General features: G+C 50.2%; 1 protein-coding gene across 5 annotated transcripts in view; it reads left to right on the top strand.

The window, feature by feature from the left end:
- The window catches only part of Trappc9 (trafficking protein particle complex 9), a 476,366-nt gene that overhangs the window by 1,885 nt on the left and 462,887 nt on the right, over nucleotides 1–11,594 (top strand). For 2 of the 5 annotated variants that reach the window (XM_029547720.1, XM_029547718.1), the window contains exons 2-5: nucleotides 833–1,424; nucleotides 3,794–3,824; nucleotides 7,236–7,381; nucleotides 8,827–8,955. In XM_029547720.1, coding sequence (XP_029403580.1) covers nucleotides 842–1,424; nucleotides 3,794–3,824; nucleotides 7,236–7,381; nucleotides 8,827–8,955 — 889 coding nt within the window. In that variant the 5' untranslated portion in view covers nucleotides 833–841. Of the gene's footprint in view, nucleotides 1–832; nucleotides 1,426–3,793; nucleotides 3,825–7,235; nucleotides 7,382–8,826; nucleotides 8,956–11,594 lie in introns of all 5 variants that reach the window. The other 3 variants (XM_029547722.1, XM_029547721.1, XM_029547719.1) reach the window with 2 other exon arrangements.

The following is an 11,594-nucleotide window of genomic DNA, read 5'->3' as shown; positions in this document are numbered from 1 at the left end:
GTTCTTAACCACTGAGCCATCTCTCCAGCTCCCAGCATTGTTATTCATAACTACTGAGCCATCTCTCCAAATCCTTTGTCATTCTTTTTTATTTTTATTTTTATTTTTTTATTTTTTTTTTAACAAATATTCTTTTTGAGATGGGGGACTCACTATGCATCTCTGGCTGGCTTGAAGCTTACTTGGTAGACTAGGCTAGATTTGAACTCCCAGAGACCTGCCAGCCACTGCCTTCTAAGAGGCTGGCATTAAAGGCACACTTTTTTTTTTTTTAAGATAAGCATGACTGTGTAGTCCAGGCTCACCAGGAACTCATGGTCCAACACTCTGGCCTCCTAAGAGCCACGCATTGATCATATTTCGTGATTCTGTAGAGAGCCCTCAGCTTCATTAGCAGTTCTACCTGCTCTTGCTTTCCTGAGGAATACATAAGCTCTCCGTGGTAGCACATCAGGAGTTTCTTAGCTACTCTTGCCTATAAATAGTTTGATTCACGGTTAGATACCTGGTAGGACTTCTAACAGAAGTGTGTTGAGTTTACATATTAAACTGAGGGGGTCAGACAGAGTTGGGATGGTGATACTCCTGTTCACGTAGAGACTCCTAATGCTGGTCTATTTGGCCCATGGTTAGTTTCAATTCCGGCTTCTCATAGAAGGAATAAGTAGCCTTGTGGGGTACTATGTGAATCACTTATGGCTACCCAGAGTGATAGCCAGGGTTGTCAGTGAGGATGAAGAGTGTGGCATGTCTCTGTCCACCACTGCTAATATGTCATTGTGAGTTCTGCAAGGCAGAGATGTCTGTCATAGACGCTTTTCTCTTTGGACAGGCCCTCAGGATGAGCGTCCCCGACTACATGCAGTGCGCCGAGGACCACCAGACCCTCCTGGTGGTCGTCCAGGCTGTGGGCATCGTCTCCGAGGAGAACTTCTTCAGGATCTACAAGCGGATCTGCTCGGTGAGCCAGCTCAGCGTCCGCGACACGCAGCGTGCACTCTTCATCCGCTACCGGCACCACTACCCGCCCGAGAACAACGAATGGGGCGACTTCCAGACGCACCGCAAGGTGGTAGGCCTCATTACCATCACCGACTGCTTCTCGCCCAAAGACTGGCCACAGACCTTCGAGAAGTTCCACGTGCAGAAGGAGATCTATGGCTCCACGCTCTACGATTCCCGCCTCTTCGTGTTCGGGCTGCAGGGTGATGTGGCTGAGCAGCCGCGCCCGGATGTGGCCTTCTACCCCAACTACGATGACTGCGATTCAGTGGAGAAGCGTATCGAAGACTTCATCGAGTCCCTTTTCATTGTGTTGGAGTCCAAGCGCCTGGACAGAGCCACCGACAAGTCCGGGGACAAGATCCCTCTTCTCTGTGTCCCTTTCGAGAAGAAGGACTTCGTGGGACTAGACACGGACAGCAGGTAAGTTTATGTAGGAATGGTTGACCTAGAAGTCCTGGGCTTGGGCCCTCCTTACAAAGCAGGCAAAAATGCTGCAAGGATAGTTCAAATGTGGTCCATTGGCCACTGAAGAAGAGGAGTCCCTTAGGGGTCAGCACATACACTCCTGGGTGTCACACATCCCCTGGTAGGACTTCTGCAGCCATTGCTGCCTGTGGGACCAGGCTATCGTGAGCTGGTATGAGTTGTGTGTGTAAAACATACAACAGGTAACTGGAAAATAAAAAAGAAGATAAGACATATCAGGAATAGTTTTCGCATTGCACTGTTAGATTGGAAACAATGTTAACATTTGTTTCAACTGTTTTTATTTTATTTTTTTTATTATTTATTATTTATTTATTTATTATATGTGTGTACACTGTAGCTGTCTTCAGACACTCCAGAAGAGGGCATCAGATTTTTGTTACGGATGGTTGTGAGCCACCATGTGGTTGCTGGGATTTGAACTCAGGACCTTTGGAAGAGCAGTCGGTCGGTGCTCTTAACCGCTGAACCATCTCACCAGCCCTGCTTTTATTATTTTATTTTTGAGACATGTATCCTATAGCCTAGGTTGACCTCCAACTCTTTATGTATTTAAAAGTGACCTTGAACTTAGGCTCCTCCTGCCGTCACCCCCCAAGTGCTAATAGCCTTGTAGGCGAACACCACCAGACCCAACCCGTTTTAATGCTATGTGGGAATCCTGCATGCTAGACAAGCACTCTATCAACTGAGCCACATCCATATCCCTGTTTCTACTTTGTAACATGTGGCAGCTGGAGCAGGGCCTGGTAGCTCACACCTGGGATCCCAGCTCTCAGGTGGCTGAGGGTTTGGGAGCTTAAGACAAGACTAGGCTACATGGTGAGTCTGAGGCCGTTCTGAGCTACATCCGACCCCATCACCACCACCACAAGCAAGCAAAAGCAAACTATGTGGCGACTAGACACTTGAATTGGCCTCTGTGGCCGGTGTTTCCTCTGTTAGTTCGAGTGCACAGATGAGATGCTAAAGTTGGACAGGTTATGCTGGGCTCTGGGAGCAGAGCCTAGTTCTGTGACTCCCAGGCCCTCTGCAGGTCCCAGGTCTCTTCTTTATCTCAGAGCTGCAGGAGGTCAGAAACGCCACCCCCCCCCCCCCAGGGCCTCTGGAAGAGCCACCTATATATGTGGAAGTGTCTCCATGCTCTGGGTTGCAAGGTGGAGCAGGACAAAGACTGTGTACTGGCTTTGTCTCTAGCCATATTTCCTGCATTTCCATGGCCCACCATTACAGCCTTACTCTTCAGGCCATTTCTTGTGCTCATAGCCCACTGCCCATGCTGCCATCTTGCCACCGGCTGCCCGCAGAAGAGGTGAGATAGATAGAAGCTCAGATGGCAGCCTTTGCCAGGAGGGCTCCCTTTCCATAGGGAGAGCTCTGTGCAGCTACATCACTTGAAGGCGTGATGCTCTCGGGTGGGAACCTCAAGAACTGAGTCTGTCCTGCTTCGTCTGTGGAACTCAGATCATGATCTCCAGCGAGACTCAAATGACATACCGTGCCCTCTGCGGAGTGGGTGCCGCAAAGTGGCATGCTTCTAGAATTATCTAGAGTCCCATAGCAACTTCCTGTTGGGCAGTGGGTCTGACACGAAAGTGTCACGGAATTGAGCATAGGCCAAGGGCAGCCCTCTGGGTTGGAAGCAAAGAGCAGCCCTGTCACACAGCCTGTGATGTTTGGCAAGGGCCAGGAGAAATCTTCAAGCCTCACCTGACCTGAAGGTGTGTCTCCTTTCACCTTTGCAGCAGGCCTATAATTTCCTGGCCTGGCTTTCTAGAAGGAAGGGTTAGAAAGACAGATAGCTACAGAATCAGAGCTGATGTCCCAGACATGCTCACTCCAAAGCCTTTACTCGGGTAGACTTCATTCGGGGCTGAGTGAGGTAATGATGGCAGGAAACCACAGTCCAGGCCATCCAGCCGTCTCCATCACAACTCCATAGTGTGTTTTCTGAGATGCTCCGGAGCCAGGACAGACCCTCCCACTTGCCCGCACCGCCTGGTAGCGTGCACACATGTCCGAAGCGAAACGATGCGGTGTCCGTAGCTTGAGGGGAAGTGTCCAGGCACACGGTCAGTTTGGGTTTGTCCCAGTAGCCATAAGGTGATTGTCCCCGCAGAGCAAGCCCTCCTCTTAGCATTAGGTAAGCATGGACCTGAGTCCCACGCTTACACAGGGGAGTCCTCAGGGATCTGGTACATGTAGCGTGTAGCTCTCGGAGTTATTTTTGTTCCTGTGTGTTTCTAATTTTGCTTGTCCCTCTTTCTTTTCTTTCTTTCTTTCCTTTGTTTTCTATCATACCGCCCTGTGAGTATGTTGTTGGGTCTGAAAAGGTAGGCTGTGAACACGCCACTGAGAAAGTGGCTAGTTCCCTCATGAGCTGTTCCATTGCTGCCATTGCTTCAAAAGCCAACACCGCTGCCTAGTTCCCCGTGTGTTCCGAGCAGTCCTTTAATTGTTCATTTCTTTCTTTTAGAATTTAGTCTCCTCAGCCCCTAACCCATTGGTGTTTGATGTTTGTCAAAAATACTTGCTCCAGAGACCTTTTTGGTCTTTAGTATTTGGTGACAAATGAGCCTTTACTAACTCCTTTTTTTTTTGTTTCGAGGGTGTGAGATGCTGGTCCATCTGGGTGGCTGCAGAGGTTTTCCTGGGGGTGGTTTTAACGTGGGACACCAAGAGTGCAGCCCCGCTTGCGCCAGGCTTGGAAGTGAGCGAGGCATGCGGCGGGTCACTGCGGCTGTGGGATGTGCATGGTGGCAGGGCTGCAGGTCAGACATGTGGGGGGCAGTGCTGCTGTGAGGAGCTGCCCGCCTTCTCTCTTTGCTTCTCCTCGAGGGGTCCAGTTCCGATTCCTTTTTTCCAGCTGCTTCTCCCCAGAAAGGACAGAGGTTATCCTTAGTGGATAGCAGTGAACCCTCTCTTTAAGAAGGTTCATTCTCAGTGGACAGCAGTCTCTCTCTTTAAGAGGGCTCAAGGGTGACTTTTTTAAGAGCAGGAAGCAGTGACCTCACGATTCCTCTCTGCCTGCAGAGCTCTGCCCAGGCTCTCCCAGGCAGGCTTTCTGCCCTGATACAGGCAGGAAGCTCCCTCTGCACCAGGGGAGGCTGTTCATGTCACTCATCTGCATCACAGATCTAGACCTCCTCAGCATCTGAAGTCAGCCATCTAGGATGCTCATTGGCTGACCTAGTCCCCACTGGGCCACCCTCCACCCCCACTCCTCGTTCACCTGACTGGAGGGCAAGGGTCTTGTTCTGCATCCTGCTGCTATGGACCACTGCCTCTGAGCCTCCATGTATTGCCAGCGCTTTCACATTTCATTTACTTTATCTCCATGGAGATAGGCTGAACTTGCTGAGGGGTTCCTCCCATTCTAGGGCCTGGGAGCAAAAGGAAATTATTGTCCCAAGCTCAGGGAGTTGGGGCTATGCTGCAGGGAAACAGCAGGGGACCTACTATAGTTGCAGAGCCTTTCTGACACTCACTAGGTCCTGCATTTATTCATGGGACAATAGCTTGTCCTGGGCGCTCCTCTTCTCATCTGCTTACTCTAGCAGGCTTGTGAGAGACACCTTTAGAGATCTGTGTCCTGGTCTGTCTTCTGGGTGTCCCTTGTGAGGGACAAGGAACCTCCCTGGTGCCCCTTGAAGGAGAAATTGCCTTTCTTAGTGAAGACTCCCTTAGAAGTAGTGTGACACACAGGTCAGGTCAGGTCCTGTTGTGTGTCTAGAGCCTTAGGAATAGATGAGCTGATCTGAGGAGCCCTTTGGAGGCTGGGAATGGGAAGAGCCCCAGTATATGTCATGTGTCCTAAAGGTGTTGCATATGTGGAGAGTTGACTGTCCAGATTGTGAAAATCCTGCCATGGCTAGCTATGAGTGACTCGGGCTACGCTAAGTGGCTTGTAGGCGGAGTTCGTGTAGAGCAATTTGGCTGTAGTGGCAGGAGATAGGTGAGGTCATCCTCTAGGGAAGGGCCCCAAGCAGGGGCAGGATGGGATTTCCAGCTAATTTCCTGTTCCTTCTGTGGGCCCAAATGGAGGGTTGGGTGGGGGTGGGGTGGGGTGGGGTCTGAGGGTGTTGGTGATACAGGATTGGGGGAAGATGTCTTGGCTAGTTTAGTTCCTGTGATCGTGGTAGCTCCCAGGGAGAAGGCAGTGTGAGCTACCGTGCTGCCTGAGTGTTTGCAGGCTCAGTGCTCTTCTGGGGAAGGGGAGGAAGGTTGGTGGAGCCAGCACAGTTGTCAACCCCCACCCCCACCCGTGTACCTCACATTGCCAACGGTATCCGAGGTAGGGGCGGCAGGCCTACTTTTGTAGCGTCTTCATTCGCTAAGTGCTGAAGTAATTGGTCCAGCGTCACACAGCTAGTGGGTGATGTTGCAGGATCGAGGCTCAGGGCGATGTTGCAGGATCGAGGCTGAGGTTGGTCAGACCTTCTCTCTACTGAGCGTGCTCTGTGATGCTTGAGCTTAAAGCAGGCCAGTTTTGGAGTCTTAGATAAAACAAACAAACAAACAAACAAAAACAAAAACAAACAAACAAAAAAACTCCCCTTCTAAGTGCCCAAGCTCTGTCACAAGCTCAGAATTCCTTGGTAGTGAAATGGTACCAACAACCCCTACCCTACCCCGCAGCCCCCAAGTGACAGGTCACTCTGGCAAGGACATGGCTTCAGATAATGAACAGGAACAACCAAAGATGACACTTTTGCACTCCCTTTCTTTGAGGTATACCCCGTGTGAGTGTGCCCGAGGAGGGAGAGGGCAGTGCTGGATCCCCTGGAGCTGGAGTTAGTTACAGTCTATGGTGTGCTACCACGTGGGTGCTGGGAACTGGATGAAGGTTATCTGGCTGAGCCATCTCCAGCCCCCCACCCCTCCCACCCCTGAGTGATTTTTCTTTTTCCTCTTCAGGTAGTGAGGCTAGGCCCAAGGCAGTGTGGCTTGTTAGCCGGGCCATCCTGGGTGGCCAGGGAGTAAGCTAGCAAAAGCTGAAGCACCTCCTCTGCACCTTTGCAGTCAGGCCTTAGTTCTCATAGAGTGGAGAGGTGCTAAGTAGTCAGAGGTGGTCTCAGAGCCAGACTTGGCTTCGCTTCCTGTCAGGTGCCAGTCTCTTTGACTTAGTCAGGCCCTTACCCCCTCCTCTATGGCTCATTCTTGAAAAGAATTGCTTCCGACGAATACCGCTGCATCCCATAAAAGAATCGCATCTTTGAAGCTGGTTAATGGTCAAGGGGTCAGTAGTGTTTTCAGAGGGTAACCTGTTCCGTGTTGTGCATTGGTCCACAGCACGTCTTCGCCAGTGTTTGAAGAGCCCCAGCCAGGTAGCTGGGCGGTGATAGGCCCCATCTCTCTCTATGGAATAGTCCTAGGGCTGAAGTTAAAAGGGGGGAGTCACGGACTTATTTAAAAGCAGAGACATACCTTCTGTGATAATGTTGGAATGGGAGCTACCTGAGAAGAAGGCTCCTGCTATAGCAGCGTCCAAGAGGGAACAGGAGTCGCAGCTACAGACCACTATAAAAACCACACCGCAGCACAGCTTTGAGGCCAGGACCCTTGTAGCTCACATGACTGGCAATGACTGCTGCTGGCTTCCAACCTTAGAGCCTAACACCGGCTTCTCAGCATCTCTTAGTGGTAGAAACCTGCATCGTGCTCAGCCCTGTGCCCTGGGGGGGGGGGGAGGCGGGTGGAGGGACAGCAGTAACCAGGTGTCTCCCTTGGATTTTATCTTCCAGACACTACAAGAAGCGGTGCCAAGGACGCATGCGGAAGCATGTTGGGGACTTGTGCCTCCAGGCTGGGATGCTGCAGGATGCCCTGGTACACTACCACATGTCTGTGGAGCTCCTGCGCTCAGTGAATGACTTCCTGTGGTTAGGGGGTAAGACTACCTGACCCGATGGGTGTGGACGTGTCCACTGGTGTTTGACGATGAGGAAGCAGCACAAAGAGAGGCCAGGGAGGGGAAGCGGGCAGTGCCTGCTAATTGCTCTGTGGGCTCATGTCCCGCATCTGCTGCTTACTCTGCACCCAGCCTGCTCTGCATGCACTGACAGAGGCATGTGTGTTCTTCTGCCTGTGCTCATGGCCTCTGCTTTGGCTGCCATTGTCCATGCTCTTGCCTCTTCATGCCAGCGCACATTCTCCTTGCACCCATTAGGGGTCATGAAGATGTAGCCCTAGTGAGACAATCAGATGTACAGTATGTGTGTGGGGCTACCTTAAGAAGGAGGTTGGTCCACATGCATCTGCTGCTATTCCAGATGGCACAGTCGAATGTACAATACGGTGGAAGGTAGTTTGGTCCTACCTTTAGAATTATTACAGTTTGTTTTGTTTTGTTTTTCTCTGTGTAGCCCTGGCTGTCCTGGAACTCACTTTATAGNCCAGGCTGGCCTCAAACTCAGAAATCCGCCTGTCTCTGCCTCCCAAGTGCTGGGATTAAAGGCATGCGCCACCATCACCCTGCTTAGAGCTATTGGTTTTAAATCCCTCCCCCCTCCCTTTCCTCTCTTCTTTCCTCCCCTCTCCTTCACTCCTCTGTCTAGGATGGAGATCTCTTTCTTTCGCTGAGTGCTCCATCACCACTGGGCACTGTCCCCCCCCCCCCACTGTTAAATGTTTCCAACCCAGCACACTTTCTTCTGCACAGCACTGCAGCTCCACAGCCTGGCACAGTGCCTCCAGTATAATGTGTGTAAAACTGCTGGTCCCTCAGGGCCGACGCGATGACTTAGTGGGTAAAGGTGCCTGCTGCCAAGCCTGATGGCCTGCGTTCAGTTCTCCACGCCCACAGAGTAGAAGGGGAGACCTGAATCTCCTAAGCTGCCCTCTGACTTTGACCTGCACACGAAGGCACATGCCCTCATCCCATCCCATTAAATAAGTAAATGTAACAAACCAAACCAAAGAACCCTAAAAAGGCTGATCCTATGAACAAATGAAGAAATGAGAAAATGAAATTCTCCCTGCATATTCAGGCCATCAGTGAAACTCTGAGCCTTGTTAGCCTCTTGTGTTGCCTGCCCTGATGTGGCCTGTGGAAGGTGGGTGGCATGTCTCTGTGTGCTGCAAGCTCTCACTCTGGCCTGGAACTTACTGTGTAACCCAGACCGGCTTTGAACTCACAGAGACCCACTTGCCTCTTCCTCTGCCCCCTCAGTGCTGGGATTGAAGGCGTGTACCGCCATGCCTAGCTAATGATTTTTAACTGTAAACTTTGTTTTTGGGAAATTGGCATTTTCAGATAAGCTGACTGTTTCTTAGTCATCCTGCGCTCCTGCGGGTTGACTTTACTAATCATCTTCGCATCTCTTCGCCACCCAGCTGCCCTGGAGGGGCTGTGTTCGGCTTCCGTCATTTATCATTACCCCGGAGGAACTGGTGGCAAGACTGGGGCTCGGAGACTCCAAGGCGCCTCACTTCCCTCAGAAGCAGCCAACAGACACCGGCCAGGTGAGCCTGCCTCTCTCCAGCCTGTACCCACAGCAGTCTCTAAGGAGAGGAGCAGCGCCCTATGCTATCTTTTCCTTTTCATTAGACCTGAGAAGTGTTTCTAGGCAGGAGGATTCTGTGCAGTCTTGAAGGAGACATTTTCTTCTGGCTTATCGGCCTGACTGGTACAGTGAAGGTTTACATACAGTGTCCACCACTGAATTCTAGGCCCTTGTTGAAATCCCCTGACAGAATGGACTTGGGTACCCATGTAATGGGTAACATTGGTCCCTGGTGTCAGTTTTAACTGCAGATGCAGGGCCCAGGGATACTTCTTGTTTCATTTAAAATTTCCTAGCTAGTTAATCTTGTTTTTTTCTAGTTACTGCTTCCAGTGAAGAGCGAAAGACTTCTCTAGATGCGGAGATCCACAAGTGCTCAGTGAGCTTTTAATCTTAATGTGTTACTAGTCACATTGTGGAGGTCGCGAAATGACGAGCAATGCCTAACTTAAAGCCAAAGACATTTGTGGGTCTGTGAGACCTTTAGAAAACCTCAGTGAAGAGAAAGCCACACTTTCTCTTCAGTGGGGACAGCACAGTGTCATTGCCAGACACACTCTTACCCAAAAGGGAAGGGCACAGTTTAATATTCACTTCATTTATTTATTTAATTTGTTATTATCATTATATTATGTTTTTTTAAAAAGATTTATTTATTTATTATATGTAAGTACACTGTAGCTGTCTTCAGACACTCTAGAAGAGGGAATCAGATCTTGTTAAGGATGGTTGCGAGTCACCACATGGTCGCTGGGATTTGAACTCTGCACCTTTGGAAGAACAGTCGGGTGCTCTTACCCGCTGAGCCATCTCACCAGCCCGTTATATTATGTTTTGAGACAGGTTCTCTCTGTATAGTCCTGGTTGTCCTGGGACTCAAGCTGTAGAACAGGCTGGCCTTGAACTCAGAGATACACCTGCCTCTGCCTCCGGAGTTCTAGGATCAAAGGCATGTGCCACTATGCCTAACATAAAGGAGACCATTTATTCTGAACCAAATATGAGTGATTATAGGCCAGGAACATAGATTTGGCTTGTCCCAAGTGACATTCTTCCACTATGGACATGGTTACATGAGCTCTTTATAGTCACAGAACCAAAGACAGCCATAAATGAGTGAACTCATCAAAAACATTGGTAGGGACACCAGTTTGGGGGTTTCAGCAAAGCAGGGAGGTCTCTGCAGTAGGTCTCAGTTGCTGTCTGATGACATTCATAGCTTTAGGGGTGGGTGGAAGGTAGGGATCTGCTAAATTAATACATTAGAAGATAGCCACAAGAACGTTGGCTCAGAGGTGGCAAGGAATGGCTGTTAAGGTGCTAAAGGCAGCCCAAGATAGTTTTGGTTCTTGATCTGTCACAATCAAACTCTACAGCCTTAGACGAAGTCATTCAGTCAGTCTGTGGACTCTTACACGGAGGTGTGGCTTTCTCAGGGAATTTCAGTCCCCAGGAGCAGATGTGTTAGAAGGAGAATCAGAGCGATTCTGTCATCACCTACTATAGAACATGCAGAAGCTGCTAGGTGTCCTGGGTTCTGCGTGACATGCTCAGATGATGGCACGTGATTCTCGAGGGCCTTTTATGCTAGTCTGTCAGACAACCCTGATGACACTGCCATCATCAGAGTGGAAAGGGAGCAGGCTGCGAGGTGATGCTGCGAGTAGGGAGGAATCTGCTCTGGCCTCTTGGGTTCTGAGCTTCCCCAGATGCTGGGTTATGTGCTGGGTATAGCTGTGGGCCCTGCTAAGAGACCACACAGCCTCTGGAGTCTCATTCCTTGTCAGCTCCCAGGTCGGCAGTGTGCCGCCCCTCCCCCTGCTGTGACTGTGAAGCTCTGGAGCTTTGGGGGCAACATTGTAACGTTTAGTTTCATTTCATCTTGTTTCCTTGCTGGGTGTGAACAGAAGAAGCTTAAGCAACAGAAGAACTGGTCCATGTCTCAGGAGAAGTGCCTTCATTTACCTTCGCTTTGTGTGAAAATGTTGGAACTTTTCATTGTTGAGGACAGCCTGTACCTTAAAATACTCAGGTGACAGCCAGGAGGTCAAAGAGACTGACTACTGTAGAAGCAGAGTGGCCTTCTGCTCATTGCAGACTGGATCTGGGGGACAGATGCACCATCCTCTGTAATCAGATTCTAATCTCTAGAGCAGCTAGTGTGTAGTGTCAGCCTTGCCTTACGGCAGAGAAGCCAAGCATTTAGCACCCTCCCTTACATTTCATGAGTGAACACCCAGCTCTCCTCTTCAGCCACAGAAGAGCAGAATCCCGGATGCATATAACATTTTGTTACATGTGATTGGGACCAAGTCATTTATTCTCAAGGGGCTGAGTCAGGAGGATTCCAATGAGTCCGAGGCCTGTTTGAGCTACATAGTGAGTTCTAAGCCAGCCTGGGCTATACAGCAAGAAAGTATTTCAAAAGACACTGAAGGAGTATGGCCCAGTGGGTAAAGGCATTGGCCACTCAGTCTGATGGCCTGACTTTGATCCATGTGGTGTGAGAGGAGAAAACTGACTGTCACAAGTTATCCTCTGACCACCACCACACACACACACACACACACACACACACACACACACACACACACACAC

This window comes from Mus pahari, chromosome 17 (genome assembly GCF_900095145.1).
Source record: "Mus pahari chromosome 17, PAHARI_EIJ_v1.1, whole genome shotgun sequence".
NCBI classification, from domain to species: Eukaryota; Metazoa; Chordata; class Mammalia; order Rodentia; family Muridae; genus Mus; species Mus pahari.
The sequence above is the reverse complement of the archived record's forward strand: the minus strand, read 5'-3'. Positions and strand labels throughout refer to the sequence as shown.